The sequence below is a fragment of the Ictalurus punctatus genome, chromosome 20, assembly GCF_001660625.3.
Source record: "Ictalurus punctatus breed USDA103 chromosome 20, Coco_2.0, whole genome shotgun sequence".
In the NCBI taxonomy this organism is placed as follows: Eukaryota; Metazoa; Chordata; class Actinopteri; order Siluriformes; family Ictaluridae; genus Ictalurus; species Ictalurus punctatus.
In genome coordinates this window covers 3,463,016-3,484,109 of record NC_030435.2, presented here as the reverse complement: position 1 = coordinate 3,484,109, position 21,094 = coordinate 3,463,016, and the positions used below count along the sequence as shown (strand labels likewise).

General features: G+C 40.8%; 2 protein-coding genes across 5 annotated transcripts in view; one reads left to right on the top strand and one right to left on the bottom strand.

Moving 5' to 3' along the window:
- LOC108280389 (tropomyosin alpha-4 chain) overlaps window positions 1–15,911 on the top strand; it is an 18,161-nt gene extending 2,250 nt beyond the window's left edge. The window contains exons 2-9 of one of the 4 annotated variants that reach the window (XM_047162634.2): window positions 1,307–1,440; window positions 4,316–4,433; window positions 4,515–4,585; window positions 6,118–6,193; window positions 9,583–9,645; window positions 10,754–10,823; window positions 10,913–10,985; window positions 14,657–14,760. In XM_047162634.2, coding sequence (XP_047018590.1) covers window positions 1,307–1,440; window positions 4,316–4,433; window positions 4,515–4,585; window positions 6,118–6,193; window positions 9,583–9,645; window positions 10,754–10,823; window positions 10,913–10,985; window positions 14,657–14,675 — 624 coding nt within the window. In that variant the 3' untranslated portion in view covers window positions 14,676–14,760. Of the gene's footprint in view, window positions 1–1,306; window positions 1,441–4,315; window positions 4,434–4,514; window positions 4,586–5,257; window positions 5,334–6,117; window positions 6,194–9,582; window positions 9,646–10,753; window positions 10,824–10,912; window positions 10,986–14,656 lie in introns of all 4 variants that reach the window. The other 3 variants (XM_047162635.2, XM_017495308.3, XM_053688587.1) reach the window with 3 other exon arrangements.
- On the bottom strand, window positions 15,314–21,094 carry pmvk (phosphomevalonate kinase). The gene is made up of 5 exons (XM_047162636.2): window positions 20,899–21,094; window positions 20,516–20,579; window positions 20,288–20,440; window positions 19,323–19,452; window positions 15,314–18,382 (listed from the first exon to the last, which is right to left on the bottom strand). Exons 1-5 carry the CDS (start codon window positions 20,985–20,987, stop codon window positions 18,201–18,203), a joined length of 618 nt encoding a protein of 205 aa, XP_047018592.1. The 5' UTR covers window positions 20,988–21,094; the 3' UTR covers window positions 15,314–18,200.

The following is a 21,094-nucleotide window of genomic DNA, read 5'->3' as shown; positions in this document are numbered from 1 at the left end:
AAGGTATTACTAGGTTCGGCTATGATGGAAAATGGCATCTTGCGGCTATTTCTCGGTTTTCCCGACTCGGCACTGGGGGTTAGTTGAAGTCGTTTTGAAACTGTTATTTTGTGAATGAGAGTATGTGTATTGCGTATTAGAGATTGCATTATGTTAACATTGGAGAGATAGGGTGAGAGGCGGATACTTTACTTATCCTCAAATTTTAGGTAAATTTTAGGTATCTGAATGTCGTAAGAGACGAATTTCCAAAGAAACTGGTGAAAGTTAAAGTGGAAAAATAAAAGACAACATTGCCAGAGTGGTTAATGATGTGCAGTGTTATTCACCAGGATTACCCCAGGGGCTAAACAGAGTAGTTGGACTGGTTCTTTCAGAAGTTGTGGTGCAGAGTCGTGTCACTCTAATAGCGACTTCTGTGTCTGACCTTTTGTCAGGAATGTCAGTCTAGGATGAAGGAGGTTTCCAGTCTCTGTGGAGTCACACTAAGCTGCCACAGGAAGTGAGTTTGCCAACTGATTACGGGCCCTCCTTTGGGCTGGCGCCAGACAGGAAGCAATTCTTACCGCAGGGTTGTCTGGTTTTGCAAATTTGAAATGCAAAATGTGCCTTTTCTACAGCGGAATGAATTCACCCGTGAAGCGTCATGCAGGACCTTATGGTAGAAGCTCCACCCCTTATAACTGAGTTGAATTTTTTTTTTTTTTTTTAAGAGGTCTAGGATTTTTATTAATTTTTTTTGGTCCTGACAGTACATTTTTGTATCTCCATGGCAACGGTGTTTGAATTAAGCAGACTTGGCAAGCTTATCTCCCTTGCAAGCTGTCTCAATGTTGCCATGACGGCGATGTTTTGCTTTCCCATCGCTAGTTTGTCATATTTCGCACTTTGCTTATTGTGGGTGCATATTTTGACCTACTTATGGGGACCCCTGGGTATGTGCACGTGGGTCTCTCCGCTCCCTACCAAACAATTCTCATCCATCTGGTTTCCATCTCTTTACACACTCTAGATTTTCTTAAGATTTGGATTGTTTTGATTGAAATAACACAGCCAGGTGTGTGATTGGTATTCAGAGTGCACTAATTGGGACCAATGAGCTTATAACAAAAGCTGCTTGTGTGTGTGAGTGACAGACCAGTAAAGCTAGGGTGTCTGCTGAACTGTGTTACGGATGATTTGTTAAATTCGTGTCCTCCCTCTCTCCTCTCTCTCTCTCTCTCTCTCTCTCTCTCTCTCTCTCTCTCTCTCTCTCTCTCTCTCTCGCTCTGTCCCTCATTCTCCTTTGTCTCTGGCTCGTACGTAGGCCGAAGCGGACGTTGCTTCTCTGAACAGGCGCATCCAGCTGGTTGAAGAGGAGCTGGATCGAGCTCAGGAGAGACTCACCACAGCTTTGCAGAAACTGGAGGAGGCAGAGAAGGCTGCAGATGAGAGTGAGAGGTGTGTGCGCTAGAGCTGGATGAGCCAAGCCCTAAACACTGAATTATTGAGATCAATGGTTATATTTTATATGATCCAAGCAACAGTGTGTTGTCGTGTTACATGATGTGTGACTTCAGTCTTATTCCAGTTCTGGTCTGCTCCACATTCTTAACACATCATTGGGTGCCAAATCTTATGCAATGCAGCTGGTTTAAACCTACCTCTACGGGTCATTTCTTCCAGTCCTCTCAGATAGACCAAATCCAGACCTAATTGTTCAGTGTAGCCTAGCCTGAATATAATTCATGAAATGATGCATTGCAATCAAGATTCTAAAGATTTAACTTCAGATAAGTTGAAAGTCTGTGCCCTGTAAATTGACAATAAATCTGATTTGCAATGGGGGTTGAAGAATTTTGATTGCGAATGTATATAACTCACATTATGTATTAGTACACCAAAGATGTGAGAACAGGATCTGACTGAAGGTCTTAGTTGACCTAAACCAGGTTTTTTGGGGGGGTTTTTTGAGGAAAAAAGAGAATTTCAGACACTGACTGTAATAGGAAAACCAGTTTAGTATTAGTACTCCGTGATGGTCTGGAATAGTACACTCAGAAATATTTAATTTGAGACACAACACTAGTTTGTTTAGTGCAGGAAGATGAACATGGAAGTTAACAGACTGCTCCTCATCTTTTGTTCCCCATAACTATTTATATTATAAATATCGCATGTAGGTGTTTCAGTTAATGATATTCTGCTAGCGGTCAAGTTAGCTAGCCAGTTTGTGTATTGCTAGGCAAGCATTAACTGAATGCCCGCTTGTGTACCACTTGTTATCGTGCTAAAGCGTTAAAGTACCTGATATAAACGTTAGGCGAAGATAGTAGTCACACCCTAGGGCTTGTCTGTGGGGCTGTAGTTCGATACTCGAGGAGAAGAAATCACGTTTATTATTCATGTTTGAATTATCCTATATTACAGCGTGTGAAGTGCAGAGTAGGTTTGATTTCACGATTAGTCACGGCATATGATTGGACAGTTACCTCACCACTGACTCTTTCAATATACCGATTATACCCAATATACCCCCCCAACGTCTTAAAATCAAGCGCTTCCTAAACTTGCAGCCAGTCACCATAGAGCGGCGCAGGGGTGACGTCATGTTGTGGTGCCAAAACCCGGAAACGAGATCGCAGTGCGAGCGCTGAAATGCTAATTTCGCTTTGGGTTTCAGAGCATGGGGGGAAATCGTGACACTAACAGTTTGCAAGCTTGGTGATAAGGTCGCACGACTGTGCTGTAGTTAGTTTATAGCATACGGATAGCTGTTTATTTCTGGTGATTGTATTTAGGCTTTAAACTTCAGAAAAGTTGTTCATTTGTGAAAATTAACTCGATGGACAAAACGTGATAGTATTGTAAACTTTTGTTGATCAGAGATTATTTTTTGCAGTAATCCAAAAGCTTAGGTGAAAATCCTATTGGGTTTTTGTTGAGGGAACCGGTGCGATGCTAACTTCCGGGTTTCGGTACAAAATGACATCGTCCCTGCACCTCTGTATTGTGTGATTTGGCTGTCTCTCCTGTTAACACTGTTATTGCCTTTTCTGCATACGCCTGAATTTTCATTTGGTTACATATTGATAAATTTGATGCATATTTTCATTTGGTTGATGGTGTTTTTTTTACTTTATTTTACTTATCCTATATTTTAGGTACAATTTCATTTATAATTTGCTTCTATGAGATGATGCACTTTAAGGACCAGTCTAATTTGATGCAAAGATTTGTAGATTAGCAGGAATGTAGCACAACATGGAGGTGAAAGCAGCGGTCTGTTTATTTATATGTGAAAGTGCAATAAAAATGTTATCCCTAAAATCAATGAATAATCAGTGATAAATAATCATGATCTCAATATTGATCAAAATAATCGTGATTATCATTTTGGCCGTAATCCTGCAGCCCTAATGTCCAGCATTTTTTACTCCGTGCACATGAGGAGAATTACCTGGATTCGTTCTTCCTCATTTAGATACATTACGGCCTGTAAAAAATATTAAATATATACACTTCCGGTCAAAAGTTTAGACACACTCATTCTATTTTTTTTTCCATTATTATTATTTTTCCACATTTTAGAACAATAATAGTCGTCAAAACTCTGGAGTAACACACATGGAACTATAGGAATTATGTCGTGATAAAAAAAATCCAGAATAAATAAAATAATTTAGTATTTTGGCATCTTCAAAGTAGACGCCCTTTTTGCCTAGAATTTCCAGAAATGTATTCCTGGCATTTCCTATTTTCTATTATCGCCTGTTTTTCCAAATTTTTCGCACTGAGTCGTCTGTTTAATAAAAATAAAAAAATTTGTAAATAAAATGTTTTCTAATGAAAGAATGCAGTGCCTTTTAGACCTACAATCTTTTTTTAAAAACTGTAATTGCATGTTGGCACAATTATATTTTAAAAATTATCATACATCTTCAGATCAAAAGGTTTATATACATATTTTAATGTTGACTTATGGGACACACTGTATATAATGTGCAAAGAGACTTCATAATATATTTTCCTTTTTTTTTTTTTTTTTTTTTTTTTTTTTTTTTTTTTTTTTTTTACTACAAGGTTGTTTTCATAAATGTCAGATTAATACTGTGAAACCGTGATGTTTTCATAACCTCAACGAGGATGGTGTAAAACGTGAAGGTATATAGACACACTCGTGTGCATGTAAACATTTACGTGAAAACTAGCCTATTTACAGTGATGCCACTTGGTCTAGGTTCTTGGACAAGCTGGATAAAATTGGAAACGGCTGGTCATTGGCATAACTGGCAACCACTTCAAACGTTTGTGTGTGTACCCATATGCATCTCAGGGGCATGAAGGTGATTGAGAACAGGGCCCTGAAGGATGAGGAAAAGATGGAGCTGCAGGAGGTCCAGCTGAAGGAGGCCAAGCACATTGCGGAGGAAGCTGACCGCAAATACGAGGAGGTGACGTTTTACCCCAGACAGTTTCTGGCCTGAGTTGCTCCTCTTTTCTTTCTCTAAATGTGTGTGTGTTTGCGTTTGCAGGTGGCTCGTAAGCTTGTCATCATCGAGGGTGATTTGGAGCGCACAGAGGAGCGAGCAGAAGTTGCTGAGGCGTGAGTCAGGCTTTCAGTCATCTCTCTCTCATACACACACACACGCGCGCGCACACCAGGAATTCCTAGTGGTCAATAGCCCAAATCACACACACCCATTTATGTATAGAAGAGCTATTTTTAACATTTTCCCCCTGCACACATGGGTGACTTTGCTTAAGCTGGCAGGTCACATTTTAGAGTTCCTCTTTTAGGCACTCGAGCCTGCAAATTAACATCTGCATCACCCACCATCATTTAACTGCTTTAAAAGGAGTCCTGTCCTGTCATGCAGTGCCTTTTAGACCTACAATCTTTTTTTAAAAACTGTAATTGCATGTTTTCGGTGCACATCAAGAGCAACCCCACCTTTATGTCTGTCTCTTAAAGTAAATAAATAAATCTTTGAAGCTTAAATAAGTGCATAATTTAAATGGCAAAGATTTTAAATCCAGCACTTACAGTGCTTACGTTATTCAGAACACCATAAAAGTGGGAATGCCGTACGTATCGTGACTCAACATTACCTGTGCTTCCTCCTTTTCCTGTCTGTGTGACTGACTGGTGCGTGCATGTTCTGAAAACTCCCACACACCCATCCCTACCTGCATGTGCTTTTGGGTCTGCCCTGTCATGCCTTGCCCCTCCTACTTCCTCTTCCTCCCCCACCCACTGCTTAAAAAAAAAAAACAGCAATAGACGCCGATTGGAGGAGCTGCTGAGGAATTACGACCAAACGCTGAAGAGTCTGCAGGCAGCTCAAGACAAGGTACTGGCCCAGTTCTGTTTCCCAGTGGGTTCCTCTTATAGGCCCGTGGGAACAAGAGAAAGTGGGCCTCGGCTTTATGCTTTATGCCGAGCTGCCCAGAACCGGTATTTTTGTCGAACTGATGGCTCGGTGACCGTGCACCATATACCTCCCCCCCCATCTATAGATGGTTAGAGAGGTTCAGACAGGTGTTTTGAAAATCCCCACCCCTCGTATGACCCGGCTACTCTCGTCCTCCTGTTCACCCGTCTGCTCTCCTTTCCTTCATCCTTTCTCGACCAAGTGAATGATCTGTGTGTTTAACGCTTGAGATTAACTGCACGAATGTGGTTCAGCCTTTTGATTTTTTTTTTTTTCTTTTCCTTCCCCACTCACTCCATATGATCATTTCCACTTTCCCAGTTTTTGGTCGCCGCGTTACAGTCGACTATTTTTAGTTCACCTAGAATCCAACCAGGCTCCTTTCTGTTCAGGGATGAACCAATTACACCCAGATCATGCACTAGCACTCCATAGTGTTATTTTTTTCTCTCTTGTGTGTTTTTCCTGTTGTAAATTTGTCTTTCTTTTTTGTGCCCCCTCCCTTCTACTTCTTTCTTCCCTTTTCCTCATTTTTTGTCATGTTTCTTCCCATGATCCCTTTCCCCATTACCTTCTCAATTCTTGATTCTTCCCCTCCATATCCTGACTCCTGATCTTTCCAATGTCTTTCTCCCCCCCCCCCCCCCCCCCCTCCCTTTCTCTCTGTCAAACACCAAAATGTGAAATAAAAAACAAACCACAGCAAAAGTGCGGAATTGGAGGAGGAGCTGAGAAATGTCACCAATACCTTAAAGTCCTTGGAGGCCCAAACTGAGAAGGTAGGAAAGGAGGGATGGAGAATTTCTGCATGCTTGTGGGATTACAGTGAGGGGAAAAAAGTATTTGATCCCCTGCTGATTTTGTACGTTTGCCCACTGACAAAGAAATGATCAGTCTATAATTTTAATGGTAGATTTATTTGAACAGTGAGAGACAGAATAACAACAAGAAAATCCAGAAAAACGCATGTCAGAAATGTTATAAATTGATTTGCATTTTAATGAGGGAAATAAGTATTTGACCCCTCTGCAAAACATGACTTAGTACTTGGTGGCAAAACCCTTGTTGGCGAGGTCAGACGTTTCTTGTAGTTGGCCTCCAGGTTTGCACACATCTCAGGAGGGATTTTGTCCCACTCCTCTTTGCAGATCTTCTCCAAGTCATTAAGGTTTCGAGGCTGACGTTTGACAACTCGAACCTTCAGCTCCCTCCACAGATTTTCTATGGGATTAAGGTCTGGAGACTGGCTAAGCCACTCCAGGACCTTAATGTGCTTCTTCTTGAGCCACTCCTTTGTTGCCTTGGCTGTGTGTTTTGGGTCATTGTCATGCTGGAATACCCATCCACGAACCATTTTCAATGCCCTGGCTGAGGGAAGGAGGTTCTCACCCAAGATTTGACGGTACATGGCCCCGTCCATCGTCCCTTTGATGCGGTGAAGTTGTCCTGTCCCCTTAGCAGAAAAACACCCCCAAAGCATAATGTTTCCACCTCCATGTTTGACGGTGGGGATGGTGTTCCAGGGGTCATAGGCAGCATTCCTCCTCCTCCAAACACGGCGAGTTGAGTTGATGCCAAAGAGTTCCATTTTGGTCTCATCTGACCTCAACACTTTCACCCAGTTGTCCTCTGAATCATTCAGATGTTCAGTGGCAAACTTCAGACGGGCATGTATATGTGCTTTCTTGAGCAGCGGACCTTGTGAGCGCTGCAGGATTTCAGTCCTTCACGGCGTAGTGTGTTACCAATTGTTTTCTTGGTGACTATGGTCCCAGCTGTCTTGAGATCATTGACAAGATCCTCCCGTGTAGTTCTGGGCTGATTCCTCACTGTTCTCATGATCACTGCAACTCCACGAGGTGAGATCTTGCATGGAGCCCCAGGCCGAGGGAGATTGACAGTTCTTTTGTGTTTCTTCCATTTGCGAATAATCGCACCAACTGTTGTCACCTTCTCACCAAGCTGATTGTAGGTCTACAATCTTGTCCCTGACATCCTTGGAGAGCTCTTTGGTCTTGGCCATGGTGGAGAGTTTGGAATCTGATTGATTGATTGCTTCTGTGGACGGGTGTCTTTTATACAGGTAACAAGCTTAGATTTGGAGCACTCCCTTTAAGAGTATCTTGTTACCTGTATAAAAGACACCTGGGAGCCAGAAATCTTTCTGATTGAGGGGTCAAATACTTATTTCCCTCATTAAAATGCAAATCAATTTATAACATTTTTGACATGCGTTTTTCTGGATTTTTTTTTGTTATTCTGTCTCTCACTGTTCAAATAAATCTACCATTAAATTATATGCTGATAATTTCTTTGTCAGTGGGCAAACGTACAAAATCAGCAGGGGATCAAATACTTCTTTCCCTCACTGTATAAGCAGTTCTAAGATACTACAGTACAACTTTTGGGGGGGAAACCCATTCCAGATAACGATGCAAGGGCCTCATTTTGCTTATCGGCAGTATACAAGCCCGGCCTTATCAAAAGACCCATGGCTGCTTAGTCCTACTAGCTCCAGACCTCCTGAACTGTTCTCATGCATGCTTTGACAGTCATGGGTAGATTGGTAGTAAAGCCACAAGTTCTGTTTTGTTTCTTATATTAACTGCAACTTTTTTTTTTTTGTCCATTATATCAAGCTATGAGCATGCACACTACCGGCCAAAAGTTTGTGGACACTCGGCTGAAATGTTTGTGTATGATTTTAAATGTTTGAAATCGGTGTTGTAGACAAATATAATCATGCCCAACATATTAAATTCTTTCATTAGAAAACTAACATTTCATTTACCAAAAAAATTTTTTTTCAACGGACAACTCGGGGAAATATTCCGAAAAGCAGCCGAAAAGAGTCCAGCGTAGGTGTGAACTCCTTTTAATACTGTTTTAAAAAGCATCTCAGGGAAATTCCTCAAGAAATCCGATGCGAAAATGCCGAGAATACATTTCTGTAAATTCTAGGCAAAAAGGCTTTGAAGATGCTAAAATACTAAATTATTAATTTTTTTTTTTTTTAGCACAACATAATTCTCATAGTTCAATTTGTTACTCGAGTTTTGAAGAAATTATTATAATATTATTCTGTGGAAAAAGTGTCTAAATTTTGACTGGTAGTGTATGTGCCAATCCTGTCCTAATCTTCAGTGTTTTGCCAATGAGACCAGACAAATATTTCACAATTTCAGTGCATGATCTGTTGCTGGCCATATTTAGGAAATGCAAGTCGTCATAGAAACCACCACCGGGGATAGCATAAGCGCTGTTAGAAATGCTCTCGATGTAGTCAAGAGATGTGAATGTATAATGTAACCTACTCTAAGTTAATTTCTATAGCTTGCCTACTTTGGAATCATTTTTTTAAGCACACTCTTGAGCCTGTTTGTGTCTGACTCATATTTCATGGAGTGTTTTTACATGGTTGAGCTGGAACTGGCTATGTGTTTTAACTTGTAGAGCTGTAACCATATCAGTGATCTAAAAAAAAAAAAAAAAAAAATCGTTTCATTTTTCAGAATTATGTACTGTTAGAGTACATCAGCTGAGATAGAGGAGCTCCAGGAGCAGGGTGGCTGGAAATGCCCGTAAAACGGTCACTTAGATCTGCACGAATGTTGTCAAGCTTGTAATTTAACCCTCGAAGCGTGTTTATACAGAAACACCGTGTGTTCAGAGGCTTTTCCTTTTTTTTTTTTAAAACCAGCTACAGTCAAGACAAGGGCATTTTGCCATAGAGAACATCTGTACTCTAGATAACTGCAGATCTGCAAAAGTTTGAGTTCTCTGGCTGATTATTTTGCATTTCAGCAGTCTTCCTCAACCTCAAGGGAGCTCATTTATTAATAGCTTAGCTTCTGCTTTTCTTTGTCACTGGAGGAAGTTAGAGAAGACAGAACAGGTACTGTCATAGTTGACTAGAGAACAGCGTTGAACGAAGATGTGTTTGAATATACCCCAGACAAATTTCAAGCCAGGTTGGTCGTGAACGTGGCCCGTAGCTTGGGACCACACGCTCTCCGTCTGGAATCAATCAGCTGAATAAGTGAACTTACGAATAGAAGACAAAGGTTTGCTGCTGTGTTACACACCAGGCCTCTGTGTGTCTGAAAAAGCATCTGGTTTTGAACAGTGTGGTTCTCTGATTGGCTGCTCCACTGTTTGTTCTTTGCAGTATTCCCAGAAAGAGGACAAGTACGAGGAAGAGATCAAGATTCTGACGGATAAGCTGAAGGAGGTGGGGCTCGAACACAGTTCTTCACTAGAATGCCTTTATTTATTTATTTATTTATTTATTTATTTATTTATTTATTTATTTATTTATTGTGGTATCTTGTGAATACTCCTCACATTGTAAAATTAGTTTTTCTGAAAACTATGGCTTTTCCTGACTTTTAAACATCTTTTACACATTTATCTTTTACATTCATCTGAACCACTAACATTGTAAAAATCAGTTTACCATCAAAAGAGAAAAGGGGGAAATTTTCTTTGGGTGCATCAGACATTTTGAAAGCTGGTATATGATTAGAAAACAGAATCGGTTTGAATTGTGTCTGTTTTGCTATGACCTGGTAACTATTCTGGATCAAAGATTCTACCCATCATAAGCAGAAGCCATCACATCCCTGTCCCCTCCCTTGGGGGATGCTCTTCCTGGTATCAGAAATTAGCCAACCCCCAATATGGTCAAAGGTTTTTGGACACCTGACGGTCACACCCATATGTGGTCCTTCCCCAGTACTGTTGTATAAGATGTTTTTGTATGCTGTAAAATTACAATTTCCCTTCACCACTACTGAGGGGGTGTCCGAAGCTTGCTTCTTAAGATCGCAAAGGAGTTGCAAATTAAATGTTGCTAATGAATGAAGTAAAACCTGCCAGTTTAGCATTTTACAAATTGCATGTCAATCAGATTTGCTTCAAAAGCTTTTTTTTCTTTGCTTTTTTGGAACAAAATAGGGAAGTAGTTCCACTGAAGAGCTTGTGACATAACTTCTGGCACCGTTTTTAGCAACATCCTTTTATTTTATTTCATTTTTTTTGTGGTGGTGTTTGTCATTGTCAGAAACCACAAAAGCAGGTCTTTGTGACATTACTAAAGAAATGTGTTTTCAGAGGAAGCATGCGTGCACAATACTGAAGGGGTAGGTATTAGTGTCCGCCTTGTTCGCTGTATTAGGACTGTAGCTGCAGTGCCAAACTAATTAACCTCGCTGTATAATTTGGATGAGATCTTTTGTACATTTTGTTTGTTTATTTTTTTTTCCCCCTCCATTTTGAAGTGTTGCTGTGAAACGAATTTGTCGACCTGGTAAATCTGACACGTCTTTGCTCTTCCTCAGGCTGAGACCCGCGCCGAGTTCGGCGAAAGATCAGTGACCAAACTCGAGAAGACGATTGATGATTTGGAAGGTAGGCGGCTGAAGTCACTACATCCCGAGATAGCTTTCCACAAAACCCTACATGTGCCTCTTCTGATTGCTGTGTGTACGCCCCTACAGATGAACGCACAGAAACTGAGCGCGAGGCCATTACAGAAGAGCTGGACCGTGCTCTTAATGACATGACCTCCATGTAAATACTTAGCATGTGTGTGCAATAGAGTGAGCGCTGCATGTGACTTCAAGCCTGAGACTTGCACTCGATGTTTAGGATAAGGTCCTCTCATGGTGCATACAAGTGAACAAGCAGATTTTGTGTGTGGGCTTTCAGTTTTTGTTTTTTTGTTTTTCTAGTTTCCTGCTGAACAAGTAGGTTCACCAACCGGAAAGGTGAAAAACTACTCCTTATTGACTTTAGCAAAAGTTTTCATTTGGCATGTAGGCTATATTTAAACATTAACAGGCTTCATGGTGATGTGATGCACCCTGATGCAGTTACTATGGTCTGTCCCTCCAGGATTACGCGATTTTAAGTTCACAGAAATTAACGCAAAATCAAGCAAACTCCGCAATATTCGGTGGAGCTTGCGGGTCAAAATTTTCCCCAGGTTTGGGCCAAGACGTGTCATGCGATGTCATCAAATCGCGCGTTCAGCCAAAGACCCGTAAAATGGCCGTAACAATCACCAAAAAAACTGAATAAATTGTTAACTTGTTTAAGATTTTTGTGTTTATAATGACGTCGACGGTCACGTAACCATGCTAACATGGCGGATGTATGTCCGGGATTGTAGTCTTAATACATGTACGTACTGTTTCAACGACAATGCAGGACATCATAGTATGCGATTTCGGATGTAGCCATAGTCTTTTGTAACCGTTCCTACCAAGTATTTCTAAACAAGTCCCAATTTGTAGCTACCTTACTGAATCAATAAATAAACGAGTACCTTTTGAGAGAGAATAAAGGGTGCAAGTCAATCGAATGCTATGTTTATGTGCGAGTACCAGGGACTTGCTGGCTTTTTGTCGAGGACATGAACATGATGTGCTACATTTTGGTACTTTTTTTATTTAGACGAGGTCACACATTTTGATCTTTGGTTTCCCCTGATGCACTTAACTTGCTAACTGTCTTGGCATGTTGCTATGCTAGGTTTTTTTTTTTTCGCACCCCTGTAGGTTAATGACTGGTTACTAATAATGATTCTTGGCTCGTCTGGGTTCCTTTTCCTCCCTGGTGAAGTCGCAGAGAACATAACAGTAGTAGGACCGATGAAAATAGACCTGTAGTTACCCACCTACACACCCCGCTGTTGCATCGCGACCTTATGGTTTGCTCTTTGCACACTGCTGAGAGCTGTGCTTTAGGTCTAGTTGAGGTTGGTGTGTATTTTCGATCACTCTGCAGAATAACAGGATTAGCAGCATGGTAAGAGTGGTTTCCTGCATGGTGTTGATCTGGAGTGCAGAGTGGCGTGGGGGGTGGAGCGGGGTGGGTTGTCATTACTGTGCAACTTCTTTCAGTTTTCCGTGTTTGTAGTAAGACTGCACAATAATGACTCAAGTAAAAATAATTTCATTATCATAACGCTGTACGTTTTATGTAGAATTTTTTTCTTGCACATTCGGTTAATCAGCATCTTAATTGTGTGGGTAACTCTGAATACAACCAGACAGACCTTTTTAGCTTGTTAACGAGCTCTGATACTTAAATTTAAAGGAAAGGTAATGGGCTGAATATCTACTGTGTTTGAGTAGCTTGTTATTTAATGCGCAGCATCTGATGCTTACTCGGTAAGATGATTTGTATTATCAGATAAGTTCATAAGATGTTTATAATCACAATTGGTGGCTTCTTGAATAACTTTAATCCTTCAAAACATGGCTTAGATGTCAAGGAAACTGTGCACGTAGACTGTAATGTTGCGTTCCAGTTTAGTTGCTCTCTTGTGAGCTCTCTCTCTCGCCCACATTCTCTCCCTCCCACTCTCCATGTTGTTTTGCTGGCAGCTCATTCCTGAACTATGTCGAGGCCAGGATTCTGTGTTCATTCCCTCCTCACCGTCACCGCTCCATCCACTCTGATTTCATCACTTTCTGTTCTGGCATGTATTCAGTTCGCCTGTGTTCGCTCTCTCTCTCTCTCTCTCTCTCTCTCTCTCTCTCTCTCTCTCTCTCTCTCTCTCTCTCTCTCTCTCTCTCTCTCTCTCTCTCTTGCTCTCTCTCTCTCGCTCTCTCTCTCTCTCTCTGATTCATATTTCTGGCTCTTTTTCTGTCTTCTTTCCTTACTCTTCACATTGCTTCACATGCTTTCTGTATGGCTGGCCTCTTTCTTTCCTTGTCTTTCTTTCTTTCCATTTCTCTCTCTCTTTATGGCTGCCCTCTTTTTTTCCATTTCTGCCTCCGTTCTTTCTTCCTCGCGCTCTCTGCCTTTCATTTTCTCTGCCTCTCTTTCTCCGTGTCTTGTCTCTTTCATTCTTTGTGTCCCATTTTTTTTTTTTTTTTTCTCTCTCTGTGTGGGAGAAGTTTGTACTTGCTTGGGATTTTAGGTCACCTTCGGGCACTCCGCATCTCATCTTTTTCCATCTCCTGGTAGCAAAGGCAAGCCATGACTAAGTGTAATGTTGCTCAGAATGGAAAATAATTCAGTTTAATACTTTTTTTCAATCTAGCAAACACGAGCATTGCCAGAGTATGTGCTTTAGGTCTCCATTTTCAGTTTCATAAATATAATAGTCTTTAATGATGCATTGCAATTTTTATTTATTTATTACATTAGTTCAGCCAGGAAATGCTGAATGAATGAAATAGACTGTGGTGGGTGGGGTTTTTTTTTTTTTTGGTGGGTGTGTCTAGTTCCACCGACTTAGACATATTTGATGGTTACTTACAATGAGCTTATACGAACATTACAGGCCACTGCTCATCTGGTGACACCGCTTACCAGAGATACTAATTACTCCTTAAGGATTTGATTTGCGGTTATGTATGAGCTAATGCTAGTACGCTAGCAACTCGCCTAACATCGTGCTTAGGATACGTGTTTTATATTAACCCCTGTAGCCTATCCTGATTCACGACGAAGCTACTCTTCCAGAGGAGGGAATGTGGGCTTGATTACGTCACTTCTATAATATGTCTGTTGAACGTACAGTTAGATACTCAGACTTACAGAATCATGAGCCTCATCTTGAACAATACAATATGATAAGAATAACTTGCACGCCTACTTTTGAATGTAGCCACGATTCGCCATCTACTGGTGAAGAATGTCTAAAGGTCAAAATGGGAAAGGCTAGATTGGAAACCTGTTGGGAAGTATGAGGTTTCTCAGAAAGCACTATAATGTAAATGTTGCGAGTGTAATATTGTGAGTCGGAAGCATTACTAGTTCACGTGTAGCCAGTTCTAACGACATGGTTTACGTAAACGACTCGGGAATCAAAGAATTCTTTATAAAACCGTGTTGCCCACGGTTTATTCAAAGTAGATATTTGGTGCAGGTATGCGGTTTTATGATCTCTATCTGCGAACTCTGGCGGTTGTAGGTTCCAGTGTTGGATTTGTAAACGATCGAATTACACGTTAATGGTCGGCATTAGGAAAGCAGGTTTAGCAAGGTTTCAATCACAACAGAAAGGGAGAGTTCACTAATCTTTTTGAGCTTGACAAGATCGTACACGTTTTTCTTTTCTTTAATGTAGTAAAACTAGAGTATTTATTTGGTCATGGATTAGCTAGCTTTTATTTATATCATTTTTATTTGTATGGCACTTTCAGCAATAGACATTGTCACAGAGCAGAGATTTTCAGGAGTCATGGGTTTTCTCACACCTCTCCCTCTTGTGTATTGTTTTGCAGAGAGGCTCGCCACCGCTAAAGAGGAGAACCTCAAGATCCACGCCACGCTGGACGCCACTCTGCAGGATCTCAACAACTTCTAAAAGTCTGCACCCCCCCCCCCCCCCCCCCTTCCTTCTGTCCCCTTTTTCCACCTTCTACCCACTTTACTTGCTTGAATTATTGCTGGGTGGCTGAACAAGGGCAAGTTGCGCGCTTTTTTTTTTTTTTTTTTTTTTTTTTTTTTTTTTTCTCGGTGTAGGTAGCACTTTAGCATCATTCCTCACATTCCAGCTTCAGCCTTCAGTATTTGCCTGGTTTCCCTTCATTTCTTTATCATGTATCTAGTCCCACTCCACCTCCCTTTTTCTTTAAATGAGACCGCATATGATAAGGCGCCAATATCCGCGAGTTGAAATATTCCCGATTTTGATACATTCATTCTGTAATTATGTACGATTAGGTTATGAGATGGCTCTCTTTTTCAGATTTCTGTTTTCTGGTTGGTTTATTAGTCCCACAGTGCAATATTAACACAATCTAGTATGAAGAATTGGAAAGGTTGCAGTGCATATGACTCTTCCCACGTGACTCTTTGTAATTGCTGAACCCTTTTCTGCCCCATTCATTTTAACACTTGAGCACTATTCATTATAACAAATATTTGTATTTACTGTGCCAATGTCATGCAGGACCTATATTATATTTTATATGGCACTCTTAGCCATGCATTTTGCTTAGAAAAGAGTTAAGACCCATTACTAATTGGGCTGAATCATTTCAGTCGAATTTGTTTCCTCTTGTTGTTCTGCAAACACAAACATGACCAACTCAAACGGTTTTCATTCAACCTTTCCATTTCTTTAAGGCTTAGGTGTAGAGCACCAAACACTAGGCATCAGATTTGAGTTTGGTCTGAGGTGGGGGGGGCAAACCAGCCTTCGTCTTTTCCTCTTACGGTCACGACCGAGTTAGAGACGGGGACGTCACATTTCCACTGCCAAAATCAAGGTGAAGGGGTCGATCAAGGTGAGGGAGCAGAAGGGTGAATAGTTAAAGGTATTATCTGAGCATCTCTTCAGCGTACTGTCTGTTCCGTGTACACTCGCAGAGTGAATTAAATACTTCAAAGCACCAAGAACCTTTTTAACTGGAATTGAAAAAAGTTCAAGATGTAAACATTTTGCTATCAGTGTTTCATTGTAATAATTACACAAGATCAAAATTCTTTTTTTTTTTCTTTTTTTTTTTTTAAATAAAGTACTATAACACTTAATGAACTTTCTGGGATTGTTTGTTTTCAGCCATGTAGTAAAGGGGAAAAGTCATGTTTGGGAGTTTTTATTAATTTTTTTAAAAGCTTAAAAAAAAAGTTAAGCCTTTTTGGAAAGATAGTCTGAGGAGGTCGCGGATACTAAGAATTTATGGGTGGTATGACGTGTATGGTCTGTTTAGTTCATCCTAAACATGAACAGCCATAGCCTCCATATTAACTGACTTGAAGTCAAAATTTTGGGCCTAAATGATGTTTATGGAAAAGATTCATTTAAAAATAAAACTCTGTATTGGATTTCCAAATATTGCAAATATACACTTATGGTCACCTGATCATCACGGCCACATGTGATTCTTCACCTAATTATTACCACAAAGTTGGAAGTACACAATCGTATAGAATGTCCTTGGATGCTGTAAAACTGCAGTTTCCCTTCACTGGAACTAAAAGGCCCAAACTTGTTCCAGCATAACAATACCCCGTACACAAAGCGAGCTCCACGACATGGTCTGCCACGGTTTGTGTAGAGTAACTCGAGTGACCTGCACAGAGCCCTGACCTCAACCCCACCGAACACCTTTGGGATGAACTGGAATGCCGACTGCACCCCAATCCTCCTCACCCCAACGTCAGTATCTGACTTGACTAATGCTCTTATTTCGAATGGACACATCCCCACAGCCACGCTCCAAAATCTAGTGGAAATCCTTCCTAGAAGAGTGGAGACTTTTATAGCAGGACAGGGGGACCAAATCTGGAATGGGATGTTCAACAAGCTCATATGGGTGTGATGATCAGGTGTCTACATACTTTGGCCATATAATTGATAATGTTAAAGATTTAAGAACTTGCCCAGGCTGTGTCCTTGCACGTCCTTAGAGCAGAAATCTTGTCTGTGCTCTTTCAACATATTGGTACGTCTCTACAACGCATTTCCGGGTTCAGTGTTATTCACTGAATCTATAATCCAGCACCTGAAGTTTCTGATTTTCATCTGATGCAGCAGATAGGTGTGTGAAATGTGAACCCATGTGCAGAATTACAGTACTACGGGCTGTTTCAGTATTTTTATTTTCCAAGCTAGCACAGGCATGAAACAAGGCAGCTGGTGTTTGGCCAATAAGGCTTGAATTAACGTCTGTAATGTAGATTCTGGCATAAAATGATCATCCCTAATAATATGCTGCATAACATAGGAACATTTGTTTGAACTTGACTGTTAGTTATGTCCTGACTTATCCTTTTGAAAATCTATTTGAAGGTTATTCATGTATCTGGTTTACGTGACATGAACACATGCCCTGGAGGGGGTTCCTAGACCTACAGACTAGTGACAAATTAAAGGAAAAATAAATCACACAGTGCTTTTAATAAGGTGTTGGGATGCCAGAAGAGTCTTTTCTTTGATTCTACAAATCTCTGGAACTGTATCAGTGTGATGAACACTTGTTAGTTTAAAATTTTTTTTAAAAAAATCCTTCAGTTGGTGTTCTGAGGACGGAGGTCTAGAGCTGTGGTTTTCAAAGTTGGGGCCACAAAAGGGGGACCTCGGTCGAATGTTAATGTCATCTGGGGGGGCTTGCCCAGGAAAAGTTTGGGCACCCCTGGTCTAGAGCTGTCTTAACACATCACTCCAAAATCTCCCAAGTGATGTTCAGTAAGGTTGAGAGCTGGTGAAATATATGCCATAACACAATTTAAATGATCGTTATTTACATCAATCCATCAAGTGAGCACTTTTACCCTGCGGGTGAGGGCGGAGTCATCCTGAGAAGATTTGAATGACAGAATACAGTACTGTCAGAGCCGCTGTTAGAAAATGAATCGAGATTTTAACAAGAGTTGTAGTGTAATCCATTTTAATTTATTAGTTTAGCAATGTTCTCCAAAATACTTCCATGTGAGATAGAACTGATTTCAATCTGTTCAGGTTTAATGGACGTACTCAGGCACTCCTGGTCTTTTTGCTGATGGGCGTTACCTTTAAAAATGTATGAGAAACATGATGTCTTGATGAAAGTCTATCAAAATACTCACTGGGATTCAAGTGGTGATAATTGTGAGAGTGCCTCAAAATGTTTGACCATTTCTAATCGCATGCCTCAGGAAAAGATGATGCAATAAGTCACAAATGCAACACAAAGGTAAACAGCAACATGACATTGAGCAAATCTTAATATAAACCTGTCACTCTCGAGGCGATCCAAAAACAGTCCCCTTCGTTTAAGTAAACATGGTCTACGATGATAAGTCTACATAATACTTTTGTTCCACAGGTAAGTCTCCTGTTCATTGTCCATTTGATTTTATACTGTCTTGTGTGTATTGGTGCTCCCGTGTCCTCTCCCTAGCTAATGACAACAGTCCCTCGAGCTGTCCATCGAGAAAAGTGACGTCTCCTTCGTTCCTTATAGTCCAGTCGAAGTCCACTCCCTGATCCAGACCACATTCAGACTCTGCATCATCTATGCCTGAGGAGCGAGAGGTGGACAATCTGTCAGTTTACAAACAAGGTGAGCTATTCTGACATGGTGTAAGCTAATAAACTGCCAACTTGGTGTATATCGCCTTTCCAAATCTAACGAGACCTCACGAAAATAATAAACAAGTCAAAACAATTATAAAACAGGAATCAGGCATAAATAATAGTTTGCCTAGGGTGCCATGACTAAGATCCTTTTCATGTAATTTTTGAACATGTTTTAATCATTCACAGTCCTCGTAGAACCTGCTTTATTAGTTTGAAGACTGATTTAGCCACTTGAAAACTAACTTTCTTCTTTGTGAACCATTCAGCTTTTAACTTGTTTTTGGTCATTGTTTTGTTGTATCTCCTGTAAGTTTCATGTGAAACAGATTATCCTGAAATATCCCTGTACTTCATATACATATATATATATATATATATATATATATATATATATATATATATATATATATATATATATATATATATATAAATGGTTGAGTTTTGTTCTCTCTGTGACTGCAAGGTGTCCAGTCTCCAAACCATGATGCACCCACCACCATGCTTTAGAGCTGATTACTGGTATTATCCACCCTCCACCTTATTGGGCTGGGTATTGGGATGACGCACCCTACACCATGCTTCAGAGCTGGGTATTGGTGTGCAGTGCTGCATTTTTTTTTTCTTCTTCCCCTCCCCCCTTCCAAACATAGCCTTGTGCATTTCTTCCAAAGATGTTTTTGCAGAGACCTCTCATCTGAAGTGCTGTAGAACATCAGGTGGCCTTTTACAAACTGTTTATGATTTTGTTGAGGATTAGGACTCATTCGTATGAGTAATTCTTGCAGAAATCTTGGTCATTCCAAAGGGTTAAAAAAATTTTTTCCCGTTTGAACTGAATACGAGATACCTGCACAGTTTGTATGAACGGCAACGGCTCCTACCTGCTTTGAATCTCCATCCCCTCTGAGCCCTGGTTTGGTCAGAGGCCTCCACTCGGACACTCGCACACCGCTGTGGATATTCATTATAGAACCACTGCAAATCAGACATGCGCCTGCAGTCACTCACAATCTAGAGAGAGAAAGGCAGGGCAGGCCAGGTGAGCAGTAAGCAGTTGATCCAATCATGCAACAGGACTATAGCTTCTTACAGTGTATCAGGTTAAGGTCAAACTGTAATCCCGGTTTACGGCGCATGAAGGACACGAAGAAGAAATTACAAAAGAGTGCTGCTTAATTAAACAAACTAGGCCCATATTATCCAGGGTGATCTGTGTCTTTTTTTTTTTTGTAATTCTAAATTAAGAAGCCGTGTGATTACCCGTACTCAATGATTGCCTGGTATGACGTTTTTATCTATCTATGTCTAGCTAATCCTTGTCCAAAACTGGGGCTCTCATTTTTCCACTATGATGCTGCATTTGTATGAAAAGGTTTCCGTCCTGAGTCTGCACATGGGGTCAAATAATTCCAGCTTATTTGTACTAGTAGGAACTAAAATAAATTGCCTATCGCACCTTTAAACATAGCCTGAACTGAAAAATCTGACCAGCAGGGGCTGACCAAGTACCAAAACATGGGTCGAGCTGATTAGACCCTCTTAGACTAGACCATCTTTGTCAGGTGGTGTAATTTTCCCACTTCCTTATTAATTACTCGATAAACATTTGAGATTGTCTAATTGCTTTACTGTTGTTGTTTTCTTAAAAACAATATCGGTAATGTAGAAAGTGATTCCTTTCAGTCAGCAGTAGAAGGTGGTCTACCAGTTTCAGCAGCTACTGTGTTGTGACCGCTGGTACTTCATCAGATGAAGTGGATTTTTCAGCAGGGGTGTGGTGATTTTTTTTAAATCGTAGTATCGTCCTGATGATCAGGGTTAAAGCGTCTCTAACCCTAATACTCACCCACACGGGCTGAGTGGCCCCGCACACCACCATGCGGCAGAAGAAGCCTGGGTCCAGGTGCCTCTTGCTCTCCCCCCAGCGGATCATCTCCGCCCGGTGCTGCTCCTTATACTGCCCTGCTCCCAACAGCTGCTCGTAGTCCAGCCCGTGCTCCTAATGATGTGTAGATTTTGAATCAGTTTGTATTTAAAGTGATTTGATATTTGTGTTGTAAGAGCTGATTTATACCTGTGCATATCGCTCTTTAAGTGGAGCAGAGAGCCGGAGGATGCAGCACAGCTCTGGACTCAACCTGTATATACAACATTAACAACCGTAGATGGATAAAACTTTTATTGATCCCGAAGGAAATTGCAACATTCCGGACCGGAAGACAGTTTTCCATACGGGTTTTCTCAGCCACGTAATGCACTCGTGCTACAGCCATAGATTAAACCATTATTTCTCACCACGTCCTACATATTTATCCAGGTTATTTGTACTGGTAGGAACGAAAATAAGTTGCCTATTGCACCTTTAAACATTGTGGGAGTTGAAACATGTGACACCAACTACCCAAACACAGGTTACGCCATTAGCATTGATTTAAAAAACAAAACAAAAAAAACAACCTTTTTTGTATTAAATCTGTCACGTAGTCCTTGCCAGACTTCCGTTTTCCGCTGAATAACAAAATAAGTTTAGGCTCTGAAGCTGTCATTGTATATAAAACTTCCGCGCTTTCAATCCATTCAGAAACCTTCCATCTGTTTCTGCACGCACACTTCCGCGCTCTCTATAGAACCACGCCCCCTTTCCCTATTCCGT